The sequence below is a fragment of the Mastomys coucha genome, unplaced genomic scaffold, assembly GCF_008632895.1.
Source record: "Mastomys coucha isolate ucsf_1 unplaced genomic scaffold, UCSF_Mcou_1 pScaffold22, whole genome shotgun sequence".
NCBI classification, from domain to species: Eukaryota; Metazoa; Chordata; class Mammalia; order Rodentia; family Muridae; genus Mastomys; species Mastomys coucha.
Window position 1 is genome coordinate 194,770,315 of NW_022196905.1, and position 16,326 is coordinate 194,786,640.

General features: G+C 37.3%; 1 protein-coding gene across 7 annotated transcripts in view; it reads right to left on the minus strand.

Moving 5' to 3' along the window:
• The window catches only part of Wdr17 (WD repeat domain 17), a 100,281-nt gene that overhangs the window by 21,755 nt on the left and 62,200 nt on the right, over positions 1-16,326 (minus strand). For all 7 annotated transcript variants that reach the window (XM_031339834.1, XM_031339833.1, XM_031339832.1 and 4 more), the window contains 10 exons: positions 16,143-16,229; positions 11,848-12,012; positions 9,953-10,155; positions 8,604-8,753; positions 8,387-8,517; positions 7,978-8,103; positions 6,817-6,972; positions 3,402-3,466; positions 1,765-1,897; positions 883-974 (listed from right to left, as the gene is read on the minus strand). In XM_031339834.1, the coding sequence (XP_031195694.1) occupies positions 883-974; positions 1,765-1,897; positions 3,402-3,466; positions 6,817-6,972; positions 7,978-8,103; positions 8,387-8,517; positions 8,604-8,753; positions 9,953-10,155; positions 11,848-12,012; positions 16,143-16,229 (1,308 nt within the window). The remainder of the gene's footprint in view (positions 1-882; positions 975-1,764; positions 1,898-3,401; positions 3,467-6,816; positions 6,973-7,977; positions 8,104-8,386; positions 8,518-8,603; positions 8,754-9,952; positions 10,156-11,847; positions 12,013-16,142; positions 16,230-16,326) is intronic.

Genomic DNA, 16,326 nt, shown 5'->3' on the forward strand with positions numbered 1-16,326 from the left:
TTTCACAGCTCTTAGACACCCCTTCCTCAGAACCTCTCTCTCTAAGCTGAGGCTGGTCCTTGGCATGTTATCTCTTATAATGCATTGGATCACATGTAAGAGATATAGGTTGACTTTACAAAAATCAAGGTTGAAATGACATTTTTCAAATTTTAGTTAATATCCACAATGTGGCATGTACACATATTTAGCATTCCAAGTTTAGAAGAAAAAAAAAACAAAGAACACCAGCTAAGGCACATAAAAAGCACATGTTTAACATATGTTTAACATTTTGCAATTGTTTGCTACATGGTAGATAGGCTAATATATATATTAGCCTATCTATCTATCGATCTATCTATCTATCTATCTATCTATCTATCTATCTATCTCTCTCTATATATATATCTATATCAGAAGAGTCATAGGAAAGACAGATAAGCAAAACAATTTAAGGAAAAAGTTGAATGTCTACACAATTTTAAGTTGTAACCTTTTGCTAACAAGTTTCTTCTTTAAAAATAATACATGATATTCTAGGCACTGACACTTGCAAAAAGGGGTTACCTAGATGTTTTTGATAGCATGTATTTTGCGTTTTATGACAAAGCCACACCCTCTTCCACTTTATGTCTTGATCTATTTTCAAAGCAGTTAGGTATCCCCATTGGTCTCCCCCTGGGAGCTCTATGAGTGTGTGAAAGCTGTGTCTACCTACCCAAGAGTGTTCATTCATAGGGATGCATTTTTGTCACGGAACTAGAGGACAGCAGTAAATACATTTGAGGCTAGACATCAAGTGCTCATTTCACAAAGGAACGCTGAACTACCTCACCTTCAACACTTCTAAAGGGAAAACAACCATAAAACAAAGATGTGGAACAAAGGCACATAACTCACTCATTACAGTCTTCTTTGTAGATATCTTCAGAATTTGAAGCTCCTTTTGGTGTAGAAACATGTAAGTTTTGTATATTTCCCTCACAGGCAGCCTAGAATACAATTGGAGGAAAATAACCAACATTGGGTTATTTTTGAAAGATGACATACTTACCGCCCACCTGTGTGTGTGTGTGTGTGTGTCTGTCTGTGTGAGTCTGTGTGTCTCTATGTGTATGGTGTACGGGCGTGCAGAACACAGCATTGCCGGTGTCAGTTCTCTGCTTCTACCTTGATTTGAAGCTTACTCTCTCTAGTTTCTGTCCCTGCCCTGTACTGCACATACTCTAGCTTCTTGCTGATTATCTTGTCTCAGCCTCCCATCTTGAAGTAACAGTGCTTGGATATTGACAGCCACAACAACCACAGAGCTTTGTGAGTTTCAGAAATCAAACTCAGGTTGTGGGGCTTGTGTAGAAAGTACTTTTAAGACACTGATCTGTCTTGCTGGGCCCAGGCTATTGTTTTGGATAAATTATACTTAAACCATGTTTGGAGTTTGTAGTATGTCTTGGAAATAACCCTAGAACTCTTTTTAAAAAGAAACATTAACCCCACTGTGAGTATTAACATAAATTGTCAAGTAACTGTAACAAGACATAGTTTAACTTTAAGCGTGATGTTCAGAGCTCGGAGATAGTTGTCAGTCAAGACACCTTTGAGTAAAAAGTCTAGAATAAATTCAATGTGAACACACTAGGAATATTGAGGTAGAAGGCTGGGAAAGTGAGCTGAGTACAAGGAGCCATCTGTGATTGTCCATCACATGAAACTGACCTACATAGCTTTCTCCATTCCTCATAACCACCCACCAATGCACCCAGCATGCTTAGGCTATTATACCTGTGCAATAAGCAGTGCTTCTTTAAGCTGACCCCTGGACACAAAAAAATTGACAAGCTTTTTCACATCACCAGTGGCTATACAGTATGGAATAACATCATCTTTATCTTCCTGAATTAACTGGTCAGCTCTCCTAAAGAAATAAAGACAACTTTTATATATCAAATTTAATTAAAATATTAGTTTTAATATTTGTCAACTGGACTGATATTTTAAAAACACATGTCTAAATATTTTAGGTTTTATAAAGACTTAAGTATACTCTAAAAGTAGATCATGTATTGAATGCAAATAAAAGCTCAATAAAATACAGTCTATCCATCTATCTATCTATCTCTATTTTTATGCATCTGTATATTGATTTATGCATGTATCTATCTATCTATCTATCTATCTATCTATCTATCTACCTACCTATCTACCTATCTATCTATGTATCTATCATCTACCTATTTAGTTACTTACCTATCTATTTAGAGAAAAGGTTATATGTAACTCAATCTAGTCTTGAACTCACTATTTAGCTGAGAATAATTCCTTCTATTTTCATGTCCAGACTGATGGGATTGCAGACACGCTCAATTTATAGTACTCTAGAGATCATTGCCAGGGGTTTGTGCACTCTGGGCAATCATTCTTACAACTGAGTACATTTAAGAAGTAAAACAGAAAGTTAGCTTATTGGCTTTTGAAGATGAATACAGTTGGAAATATTTTCTGCTTTAAAATCTGTCTATTCATTTCTCCCCCTGTTCTATTCGGCATATTCTAACCTTGCTTCATCTATTAAATACCCAAAGCTTTTGAGTTTTTAAAACTTTTGCAAAGAAAAATAATATCCTTGTATGGTCCAAATTTCTTATATGGGCTAAATAAGTAATATTACTTATTTTATATTACTATGAAAATAACAAGGAAATATTCAGCTCAAGAACCTCAAAGAGAGCTCATGATATTTTGTGTTACTTAATTCAAACACTCCTAAGTTTTTCTTGGTACTTTTCTTTGTTTTGAAATCTCAGTCAGTAGCCAAAACATATGTCTATTTTTTTTTCAAGTCTAAAGCCCAAAATATATTTCAGTAGTCCTTAGTGTCTATTAGTAAAGCCAGTTCATTTTAACAGTTATGTATGTTGGAGCTGCTGGCCTGACTTCTTCCTCATCACTGTATAAGGCTCCACTGCTAAGTGTGTCGGAGCTGTTGGACCATCTCCTTCTTCCCTATCACTCACTGCGTAAGGCTCCAATGCTGCTCTGTTGCCACTCCTTCAGAGGAGAAGGAGCAGGCATCACTCTGCTGCTCTCCTATCTGCCGCTGACCTTCTTCAGTCTGCCATATTCTTCATCTTATGTGAATTTTCAATATGGAAATTTGATCTGGTCTCTTTCTACCCTATTTAAAATCCTTTAATGTCTTCTGTTGGTCTTAGGATCAAGATAAAAACCTTAAATGTTCAAAAGGTTCAGAGCAGTTAAGGCTTGCTTCCTTTTCCACTCATCTAATTATTACAGTTGCATGTAAAAATCATTTTACTATTTAATATAATATAGATATAAGAAATATTAAGAACTCCTGCTCTGTTTATATGTTCTTTCTATCACAATATATAACTTTGGACATGGACTGTTGGCTTTACCTCTGCATTAATTTTCTCCAGTATTTCACAGAGACCCCAGGTGCAACTGATAGAGCTTTGTCCCACTACAAAATTAAACAAAGACCAGAATATACATATTTAGATAGCATTACATAATTCTAAGCAAACCTCTTAGAATTTGTTTTAGTAATAAACAATTTTTAAAATTATCAAATTATCAAGAATATACTTCTAAACTATTCAGTATAGTCCAAAGGGAATAAATACCAACTTATTGTAAAATAAAATAAATTATATTGTATTATTTCAGAAAAAAATCTTATTATAATCTTAGAAAGAGGAATCAGCTTGTTGAATAAATGTCACAATTCTATCATATTTATTGTATAAATGTTTTTTACCATCATTGCTTCCTTTAAAATGAAAACCTGTCATATTTTATAACTTGGATAGCATGTGAAGAAACTCATTATTAAATCAAAACTGATTATTATTGTAACTTCAAATACATGTTTGAGGTCTAATAAAGTACTAGAAAATAAAAGATTTTTAAAATATCACTGTATAAATAAAAACTTCATTTTATGTAAGCCTTTCCAAAACACTGGGATTTATAGTGCCTTTGAGGCTACAAGACTGGTAATTTACTTAACAACTATAAGGCAAATTTTAAATAAATAATATATTGATTTTTGTGTGTATACATTTTCACATATGTTGGTATGTATGATATGCTAAATTTTGAATGAATCATTTTTAAAACTGAATATTTAAATCATGTGATTTAAAAGGTACCTTAAATATGCTTTTACTTAAAACAAAATATTGTAGGGGGAATGGAAGAATAAAAGTTGAAATGTAGATAAACTTTGAATTCACTAAGCTGTTTCAATAAAAAATAAATAAATAAATCTTTGTAAGTTCAAAGGTCAAATGCTTCCCTAATCCCTTAGTATTAAGTTACTGTAGTAGAACTTGTAAGCGGTGATGACAAGGACTTATAAGCACTCAGACGGTTGAAGAATCCAAGAAGAATTTCAGGGATTGTCAAGTTCATAAGAATGTGCTCAGCAGAATACTATATAGCTTCATAAACAGATTCCCAACTGAGAACGTGTTAAGAGAGTTTAGGATGACATACAGAAGCAAACCTTTGCAAAGAATTGCACCCTTCTCCCCAAATTCATTGACTCATTTGTCACCCTGACTTTTAAGGCCTTGTTGAAAATTTAACATTTAATCAAATTATCACTATGTGACAAGTAAAATTTTTTTAGCATTTTTGAATACTTTTAAGTACCTTTGTTGTAATACAGGATGTTTTATTATTTTGGGTCAATCTGCAATTCATTGTTTAAGTTAATCAAGAGTTATAAAAAGGTGGGTTAAATTGCATTTTGATATACTTTAACCAACTGCATGTTTAATTTTTACTAATGCTATTTACGTGTTCCTTTGTTTTTGATAGATTTTTATTTATGGATCTTTGTATGTCAGTGTAGGCCATCAGAGCCCCTGGAGCTGGAGGTATGGGTGGTTGTGAACATGATGTAACCAAATTCTAGCCCTGGGAGAGAAGCAAGCATTCCAAACCATTGAGCCTTCTCTGGGTCCTACATATGTTTTTTTTTGTTTTGTTTTGTTTTGTTTTTGTTTTGTTTTGTTACTGTTTTTTTTTTTTTTTTTTAAATTTAAACTCCAGATTTTATTCCCCTCTGAGTCCACCCTCTGACTGTTCCACATCCCTGCCCCACTTTGGCTCCTCCAGGATGTCCCTATCCCTCACTCCCACCTCACCAGACCTCTAAACTTCCTGGGGCGTCCAGTCTCTTGAGGGTCAGGTGTATCTTCTCTGACTAAACCCAGACCTGGCAGACGTCTGCTGTATATGTGTTGGGGGCCTCATATCAACTGGTGTATGTGGCTTGGTTGGTGGTCCAGTGTCTGACAGATCTCAGGGGTCCAGGTTAATTGAGACTGCTGTTCCTCCTACAGGGTCCTCGGCTTCTTCCAGCTTTCCCCTAATGCAATCACAGGCAGGGGCCAGCAGCTTCTGTCCATTGGTTGGGTGCAGATGACTCAGCTGCTTGTTGGGTCTTTGGGGATGGAAAAAAAAAGGGCCGAATACCTAAGATACAGCTTGCAGAACTCAACAAGCTGAAGGGCCTAAGTGAGGATGCCTCAGTCCCACTTGGGAGGGAGAAGAAAGCAACCACAAGGGTGGAGGGAGGGACCTGGGAGAGAAAGGGGATGGGGGTCATACGGAGAGGTGAACATGATCTTAGGACTGGGTTGGGGAGAAGGACTGAAATTCCTGAGGGCCGGCAGAAAGAATGGAAACAGGCAACCTCAGGAGGTAGGAGGTTGGAGGGTACCCTGCAGAATGCACCAGAGACCTGGGAGGTGAGAGATTCTCAGGACTCAAAAGGAGGGACCTTAGATGAAATACCCTATAGTAGGGAGAAGGAACTTGTAGAGTCCACCTCCAGCAGAAAGACAGGGCATCAAGTGAGGGATGGTGTTGCCTCAAAACTCTGATCCATAATTGTTCCTGCCTGAAAGAACTGCAGGGAAGGAAATGGAAAGGAGCCTGAGGAAAAGAGGGTCCTGTGACAGGCCCAAAGTGGGATCCAGCTCAAGGGGAGGCACCAAGGCCTGACACTGTTACTGAGGCTATGGAGCACTCACAAAAAGGAACATATGTGTTCTTAATACCAGACTTTGTAATAGAAATGTTAGTAACCTAGAGGTTCTTAAAAAGTAATAATGTGTTGTATTCTTGCCACCATACCCTTCATTTTGTTGTGATAGAGAGGTAATTTGTCCTAATCTAAAATACATTTTTTAAATAAGAAGGTGAAAGACTAATGAACTTTCATAACCATGCAACCAGGTCCAAGACTAGAAGCCCCTGCTGTCTCCATATTTCATTTCAGTCAGTACCCACCTATCAAAGGAAGGCTATTTTCTAAATTGTATTTATACATAGTACTCTAAGCTTTTGTGAAATCTGTGCTCGTTGCTTTAGTCTTCTTTAGAAAGTATGAAAGTCCCTGTCATGTGGTTAAATAAATCTAGTTGTGAGAAGTGGAAAACATCCTGCTCTGAGGATATCAGCTAACACACATACATTAAAGATCTTGGCAGCAATTTCCCAATTTCTGCATAGATGAGAATATCCAGGCTAGCTAATAAGAGTAGGTACAGATGGCTGAACTGCACACCAAAATTTATGATTTGTAAGTCTGGCATGGGACATAGGTGTTCCTAACTGGGGTCGCTACTGTTAGCCTGGACACCCCACTTTACTGTTTCCGTGTGGTGTACACCTGTCATGAGCTTGGCAAAAAAGGAATTTTATACGGCAAAGTTGACTTCTATATGGAATAACTCATTCCCCTATTGTGTGGGCTGCTGTGTTAGACACACTACTTTCCCTTGAATAGCACACTACCTCTCCAAGTTCGACCATGAGTTCACAGTATCTCTGAATTTGTCCTAATCTCAGGTGGATTTCAGCAGCTTCCTTCAGTTTTTTCTCCTTAGTAGGTGCACCAATGCCACCACCAAATTTAGACATCTTGATTGTCGTCAGTTCTTGGGCTTCTGACTGAAAAAAAATGTAAGTGTATAAATGAGTAGAACAGATACTCTTAAAACATGCAGTATTGGGAGTTAAATGTTTGAATGGGATATATTTTTTAAAGTATTTATTTGTTTAGTATACAGTATTCTGCATGCATGTATGCCTACACACCAGAAGAGGGCACCAGATTTCACTTTAGTCATGGTGGTCATGAGCCACCATGTGGTTGCTGGGTGAAGTCAGGACCTCTGGAAGAGCAGCCAGTGGTTTTAACCTCTGAGCCATCCCTCCATCCTCTGAATGCGATACTTTTATCTGTAGGATATGATAGTCATTGCAATGTTTTGACCAGTTCATGGAGTACGCACTTTGGAAGAGGTCTGTCTCATTGTCCTAGAATATCTAACATACATTTGAGAAAAAAGAATAGAAGTCCCATTCTTACTGCCCTTACTCCTTCACAGTGTAGGGTATTAGAATTGCAGAGGACAAAGGTGCTGAGACACAACTGGTTGGATATATAAAAATGCCCTCCAATCTCCAATATTGTAAATGTGCTTCTAAAATAATTATTGAGTATTTCATTTGTGACTTAAGAATTCTCTTTTTATGAAGGTAATCATCACATTTTATTCCTAGTATGGTTTTCTTGCTGTTTGAACTATTTATATATCATTAAAATATATAAACTGTTGCTTTTTTATTTTTAGTTCCCAGGGAAGCTTTTATTGTTGATGAAGTATATTCTTTCAGACATAAGTCATGAGAGTTCATAGGCTATAATCACCTGAGGTCACAAGGTAAAGATAAAACTTTTCATGGTGTCCAAATTCAACTTGCAGACTCATGGAATTCAATCTAACACAACCCATGGCCACCTTAACCTCTTCTTAAATAATTCATATTTTCAGTGTTGGTTTTACTATTTTACCTTTTCCGTGTTTATTTCAGCCTACCAGCAATTTTACTTTAATAGTTAAAAAACAGAAATTTTTGTTTGAGTATACTGTGCTTGTGCGCTTCACTTACAGTTCTAAATTTGATCAGGTGTTTCAAATGCATCATTCCTTTGCAGTAGTTCTGAGGAAGCAAGCTGTCATCTTGTCCTTTAATCACGGCCACCAAGTTCCACAAGTTGTCACTGCCACCTGGAGGCTGGAAGTAGGTACAGGATAATCAAAGACAATAGCACAGAAAAGAAATACCTCCTAGTATTTTATTCCTTCAGAGGTATCATAACATACAGTTCTCTAAATTAAAAGAAAAATAACAGCAAACTAAACGCACATTCTCATTTATTTTTTTCTGGCTTTAGATCTTCTCTCTAATATTGTACAGATACTGTTAAAATTCATGGAGTGAGCGGGGATGGTGAATGTAAACAGGGTACAGTTTAAAGATAATAGTTGTGGTGACTCATGATGGCTATAATACTTACTGATAGACATTCTGAAAACAGTCTTAGTTTTTTCAGCCGAGGGTTGCATGTTAGTTTTTCTACTTCTTGTTTAATGTCTCTTGACACTTTGCCGCAGAGCAGAGGATGAGAGTCTTGTTGTATTGCACTATCTGATGAAAAGAGATGGTTCACTGAGGATGCTTACTTAGAAAATACTATTTAAAGATAAGATCAAGTGCATGCACATATTCAATACCAGTGTTCCCGATAATCTCGTCCCAAGATCTGTCTGCCAGAATATTTATTTGTAAAGGGGTGATTAAAGGTATTAATGACCAGAGTCTCACTGTAGAATCTCGGGAGCAGGAAGCCATCGTGAAGGGACGACTTGGATGGCAAGTTAAACCTGATGGAAAAAAAAATAAGCCTTTTTTAACAAAAGGAAACCTAGGAAATGCTTTTTTAAAAAGTTTATGTACTTTTTTATTAAACTATGACAAAATTGAAGTTATGAAGGAACATGAGTAACTCAGAGGTTCTCTAAGCCAGGTTTCTACTTGTATCTAATTGATACAAGAAGGTAATACAATGCTTAGAATATTCTGTAAATATAGTTAGAAATGTATGATTATGAGAAAACAAAATTTCATTTGGTTAAGCAGTAAGTATACTGTAATTCTATTAGGGTTCCTGAAATCTATGAATTAACAGATGAATAAATGAAAGTTCAGGTTTCAAAATGAAAATACCTTTAACTTTAGACATCAGAAAATGGTATATATATAAATTTATGTGTACTATAGCCTTCCACCCCGCCAACACTCCTTACTGCTCAGATTCAGATGTATTCCTCTGTATTTATTACTTTCTATGTATATATGTGTACGTTTGTATACACACATAACCTACTGATCCTATTTTGTGTTGCCTGTATAGACATGTGTTTATCTATTGGAGACTGGATGACCGACTAGATTTTCGTCTTTGGAACAGAACCCCGATTCTCTTCCTTTCAGCAGTCAGACTGCCGGCTGTCCTTCATCTAGGGGCGGGGCTACACAACCTCAAGTAGAAGACCACGGAAGGAAAGCATACAGTGGTGAGTGCACCAATTTGGTCTTTTTTCTCTACGACTCCCAGTAAGGCTTAAGAATAACAGAAAATAGAAATACAAATGGGTAGTTTGCTTTCTATCATGAGCTTAATTGAACTAACAGCTAATCAAGAAACAAACATTGCCCGTGATACCCCCAAATAGGATAATGGTTAGATAAGTTTTATCAGCACTATCAATTTCATGATCTGGAGTAAGGGAAGTGACAGGATCTAACCTGCATATGTACTTGCCACACATGTGTACAGAAACTCAATTCCTGCTGAATGAGCTTCATATGCTAACGAATATATTCTGAATAATCCATAACGTCTTCTTTGGCTATGTTGTGGTGATTCTAATAGGTTTATAGAAAATAAACACGTTTACTCCATTGTGGGAAAAATGTCATTTCAAAATGAAATGCTGCAGCTTATTTAAAAATATTGCATTGCTCAAAAAATAAGCATCATAATTACATCAAAATAACAAACACATGGAAAAGGGTTTACCATAAACGTCTGCACCATGATCATACACAGTATCTAGGCAAACTCCTCCTCGAGTATCCCATACTTTGATAGTGTAGTCCCAGCTTCCCGAGATTAGTAGGTATGGAATCTCAGTATTCCACATCAATCCCCTCACGGGTGCAGTATGTCCATTCAGAATGTTTATGCAAGCATCTTGAGTATAATCCCAGATTCGAACAGAGCTGAAAGACAATTTTATGTCTAAATTATAACTTATTCAAAATATTAACATTGTCTCAATGGAACACAACTTTTTGTTTATTTGTTTGTTTGTTTTTAGTGTGTTTAAAAAGCATTTTTATGGAGCTGGAGAGATGGCTCAGAGTTGTTAAGAGTAAGAGGTACTGTTCGGGAAGATATTGATTCAACTCCTAGTAACCACAAGATGGCTCATAGCCACCAATAACTCCCTCTCTCTGTGATCTGATGCCCTCTTCTGGCCTCCTTGGGCAACAAACATGTACACGGTGCCCAGATAGAAGCAAAACACACCCATACATGTCAAACAATATAATCTTTAAAAAGCATTTTATGTCTTATACATGTGAATTTTCTCTTTACAGCAGACATAAAGGGGTATGTTAGGGCTATCTAGTCCCAAATCCTTTTTCTTAACTTTTACTGGTATTTTATTACCGGAAAACATGGTGTTTCAGAAATTTTTAAATTTGTTTTTGGTATTTTTTGTATACTTTTTATGTGCTTGTTTTGTTTTTAGTTTTGGTTTGAGAGATAGGAGAAAGAGAGAACATGAAGTTGCAAAAGTAGGAAGGTAAGAGAGATACTGGAGGAGCTGGAGAAGGCTCAAATGTATTACATGAAAGATTTTAAATCAAAAGAAAGAAAATAAGATGTTTCAGGATGTATATAAATAAATAAGTGAGAATGGGTTTAATATAACTGCTACATATATAAAGGCTAACTAGCATACTGAGGACATGTTGTTTTAAGTGTGGGAGACACATTCGAGATGTGTAAATGTCACCTATGCTAATGATGACTCCTTTGGGAATACCAAGCTGAATTTAGTAAAAGCATAATTGCATCATAAGTCAGTAAAATGATGTTTTTTAAAGAATATACCTCAGACAACTATAAGATGACACTATTTTTCATTCAGAACAAAATTTAGTAATAAAGTTTATGTGGAGAAATTGGAATAACCTCACCAATAAAAGTATACTCAACTTCATAGGATAATCATACTGAAAGTCACATTTCAAATAACTTTTCCTAGCTAATTGGAATTTAACGGAAAGGAGTGAAGGTGAGAATCCCCAGGTATTCGATATAAATCTGTTGGTATTGATCACTATGACTTGTATTTGTACAAAGTAAGATTATTTTTAACATAACTTTATCTTCTTTTTAGATAGTGACTAAACAAACTACATCCAAAAAGAAAATATGAACAGGAGATTTCAGAAACTCACCAAGAGTAAAAAGTATAAAATTACTCTTGTTTCTAATGTTTTGCTTTATGCCAAGATTTATAGTTAATTTTTCATGCCAGTTTTCCTGAGAGTGCAAATGTTTTCTACATTAAAGACAAAAAGTTATAAATTATTCTGTTTTATAAAGATTTGTTTCAGATCTTCTTTTACTTCAAAATTATTTTCTATGAACATTCTTGAGGAAGAAACTACGATCCACATTGGGCAAAATAAACAACAGAAAAATTGAAATCAGGAATCCAGTGGCAGGATAAGATTTAATTTAGTTTTTAAACTTATTTTATCCCCCTTATTTGTTTGTATGTTAAGCACTATTTTATATTTCTCCATAAATAACTTATTAATATTACATATGAAGTTCTGAGAAACTGTAAGTTTAGGATTTAAAGGACGTGAAAATGAGAATTCAAACATACGTACCCATCATCAGAACCACTGCAGAGAATTCCTTCCCTCAGAGGAGACCACTTAACATGGAACACTCTTGCTGTGTGCCCACTAAATACTTTCAAAGGCTGATTAGAGCTTGTGGCTACATAAAAGACACGGACGTTTTTGTCTTCACAGCCAGTGGCTATCATGTCTCTGAAATGCCACCAATGGAATGTTAAAATATGACCATCGATTAATTAGTACTAAAAATTTTTATAATGTCACAGTTCTAATAATAACATGAAAATCTCTTTTCTTTTCTTTGTGTGTGTGTGTGTGTGTGTGTGTGTGTGTGTGTGTGTGTGTGTAATGGGTACAGAGACCATTTCCCCTGGAAAGAGCTGGAAAGCTTATGGCTGACAAAGACTATTGCAGTAAGCCGCCTTCACCTTTCCCTTCTTTTTGGTGCCCTCTTCCATCCAGTTTAAACTCTACTAGATGCAAACAAGAATGCCACGGAACTATAAAACAATGCTTTAATTTATTCATTGTCACAATAGTAACAGGGCAACTCTACTTGTACCAGATGATCAAAACTGAGCTAGGGAAGAAACTATGGGTACTAGGCAAAGCTGTGGGAATGATGAGCCTGCCAGACACAAGTCTGCTCATGGGGCAGCTACTGTAACCAGTATCAAAGCAGGCTCTTCCTCCTAGAGAGAAGAATGAAATCATACACTTTGGGACTGTATTTTCCTAAGAATATTTTGCTGACCACAACATAAAACATTCAGTGATCTCATAGAGTTTACCCTGGTAGGCACAGCCAACAAGTACCCCATTGGCTCCAAGTAGCTTAGGATAGCTATGAATGTGTGGCCTGATACAAAATCATAGAGTTACTCAAAACATTGTGAGATTTTTTTTTTTAACTGCAACTTTCCCTCCCCCCCCTTTTTTATAACTCAATTGAGCAGTTCTTGTGTAAACTTTGTAGATGACATGATAATGTGGTTTTTTGATATATAAAGACTGGACACCATTGTGACAGGCAGCCTTGATTGTCAACTTGTCACACTTAGGAAGAAGGCACCTCTGAGCAAGGACTGCCACCATCACACTGTCCCATGGGCATGTCTACAGGGAATTTTCTTGATCTCTACTTTCTTTCAGATAATGATGATGATGATGATGATTCTTTAATCTTTTTTTATTGTTGTTGTTTTGTTTTGTTTTTCGAGACAGGGTTTCTCTGTGTAGCCCTGGCTGTCCTGGAATTCACTCTGTAGACCAGGCTAACCACGAACTCAGAAATCCTCCTGCCTTTTCTTCTCAAGTGCTGGAATGAATTAAAGGTGTGTGCCCCCACTGCTCGGCTTAATCTTTTTTACAGTTCAGTCATTATCCCCTCCCATTCTGCCCTCCAATGGTGGCTCCTCATCCCATTCCTCCTCCCCCATCTCCAAGAGGAGACCACTCCCCACCCCCATCCTCACCCCTCCAGACCTCCTCATTCCCTGGGGCCTGAAGTTTCCCAAGGGCTAGGTGTATCTTCCACTGAGGCCAGACCAGGCAGTCCTCCATTGTGTATGTGCTGGGGTAGGGATGGGCTCTTGATCTCTAATTGGTGTAAGAGAGCTGAGCCCTCTCTTTGGGGGTACTAATCCTGGATAGGTGATAGGGCAGCATAAGAAATGTAGCTGAGGTCCCATTTGTCAATTCTTGATCTTAGAGCATAAGCTATTGGTGTTCTGTTTAGGAAATTTTCCCCTGTACCTATGTGCTCGAGGCTCTTCCCCACTTTCTTTTCTATTAGTTTCAGTGTATCTGGAAGGGGGAACAAAATACCCAATGGAAGGAGTTGCAGAGACTAACTATGGAGCAGAGACTGAAGGAAGGACAATCCAGCCTGATATAGCTCTCTCCTGAGAGGCACTGACAGTACCCAACTAATACAGAAGTAGAGGCTCACAGTCATCCATTGAACTGAGTACAGGGTCCCCAATGAAGGAGTTAGAGAAAGGACCCAAGGAGCTGAAGGGTTTGCAGCCCCTTAGGACGAACAACAATAAGAACTAACTAGTACCCTCAGAGCTCCCAGGGACTCAACCACCAACCAAGAGTATACATGGTGGGACTGATTGCTCCGGCAGCATATGTTTAGTAGGATGTCGAAGTCGGTCATCAATGTGAGGAGAGGCCCTTGACCCTGTGAAGGTTCTGTGCCCTAGTGTAGGGGAATGCCAGCGCCAGTAGGCGGGAGAGGGTAGGGTGGTGAGCAGGGGGAGGGGAGAGGGAACAGGAGTTTGTTCTTGTTGTTGTTTTTGTTTTGGTTTGGTTTTTGGTTTTTGTTTTTTTTGGAGGGGACACTGGTAAAGGAGAAATCATATGACATGTAAATAAAGAAAATATCTAATTAAAAAAAATGTAGCTGAATGCGCATCAGGAAGCAAGCTAGTAAAGCCCCTCCTGTCCAGGGTTTGATTCGGTTCCTTCCTCCAGTTTCCTGCCCTAACTTTCCTCAGTCATGAACTTGCCAGATGAAATGAGCTCCTATCTCCTCGAGGTGCTTTAGCGCATGGTGTTTATTACCACAAAATAAAGCAAGTTAGAACAACAAACATGAGTGAGAAAAAAGTCAATATGTACCCAATGGTACAATTGGTCGTATGCACTGCAGCACATTTTATGGGAAAATCAATAGAATTCTGATGTCATGAAAACGTTTTCTATGCAGTATTTGTTAGCAGGATGTGGAGTTGGGAGGGGTTGTTTGTCGGAGAAGGAGAAAGGCTGAAGAATGGGAAATAAAATAAAAAAATATACTGTACACATATATAAAGATTTCAAAGAATAAATAATAAAAATTGTAAAAGTAGGTTTTTTTTTTTTTTTTTACTGGTATTCAGGTAGATATTATCTATGTCTAACCTTAGGTAAAGAATGACAGGGAACAGAATTTTAAATAAAGGGGAACAACATTAGTGAGGAGAATATTCATGGATTGGCCCATAGGAATCATGGGTGTAGATCTGTGGTTTCCTTTTGTCCTCTGTACTGGACATAGATGTTCTAGGGCCTCACATGCTGAGCCAGCACCCTACCTCTGAGCTGTATCTGCAACCTGATCATGTGTGTGTGTGTGTGTGTGTGTGTGTGTGTGTGAGTGTTTATGAGAGTATGTATGAGGGGGCTGTGGGGATGTGTGGGGATGACCCGAGCCCTTTGAAATGTGATCCACCTTGTGCCATGGAAAGATTGGGACTCCTTGCCTTCTCAATAGAGCAGTCTCAGCCTGCTGAGCTTGAGTCTGCTTCTCTGCCTCACTTTTCATACAAGTATAACCAGTATTGGTGACTGACTGAAAAAAACAACAAAACAACAACAATAACAACAACAACAACAAGGAACCTAGGAACTGTGAAGTGACAGAGTGTGAAAAACAAAACAAAACACTGAGGCCCCCTGCATGGTGGCTTTTGTTGTCATCGATTTTTAGTCTTTAAGAAATGATGGAGGGAGGGTGGCTTGGTCATCATCTAATTTTGTGTATCACCTGGGTATGTGCCAAGACACTCTGTTATCTACCGCAGCATACATACTGGTAGAAACACAGGTCCATTATTTTGTACTGGATGTTACTTGACTCAGAAAACATGTTTTTAACATTTATTTATGTCTTCTTCATTTAGTACAGGGAAACATGAAGGAATTCATGTGGTTTTTGGCAACACCTTAAGAAAGCTTCATTTTAAAACACACTATACCTTATCAAAAGGAGCTTTTAAATACAAAGTACAAATTCTTTGAAATTCAGTCAGTTGGAAGTCCAATTTTAGTGGAACTTTACTTGGATTTCATTTGAAATGAAAGCTGATTATTATAGGATAAGTAGTTCTCACACAAGCCTGCCTTTCAAATCCACCCACTGAACCTCGATGTCTTGGGAAATCATGCAGAGCAGAGGGTGTAGCACAAGCTGGAGGCGGAAGAAAGCCAATGCAGAACTGCGTAGACATCCAGAAGAAATTTAAAAAGGAAGGACATTTCTACTCTAGAGTCTCACATTCAAATCGTTTTATTTCTTAGCAGTATGTTGTTTCCCCAGTGTATTCTAAGTTTATTTTGAGGGCAATGAATCACTATTCTTCAGTCATACATGAAAGGATCGTGGATTATAAATAGCCAAAACAAGTGAGTCATTACAAGGCTCCTCTTTTGTAGGTAAGTATTCGAGGAGAATAGGTTCTATCTATGTGAGTAGATGTAATTTTGTTGTTTTGTTTTGTTTTGTTTTACTCACTCTTCGGAACATAATTATTATTTAGGAAATGAGAACTTACTTGTTGTTTTGGCTCCAGTCACAGCCAAACACTCCAGCTGGATGTTTGTACTTGTGTAGTAGTTTACCATCGACTGTTCGAATAATGCTAAAATTATGTAAACAAACAAGGTTGTAACTGTAGGATTCATAGGTCAGTACTATAAGAGAAAAAGCAATCTCTGACATAGAGTGCTTAAAGAAAG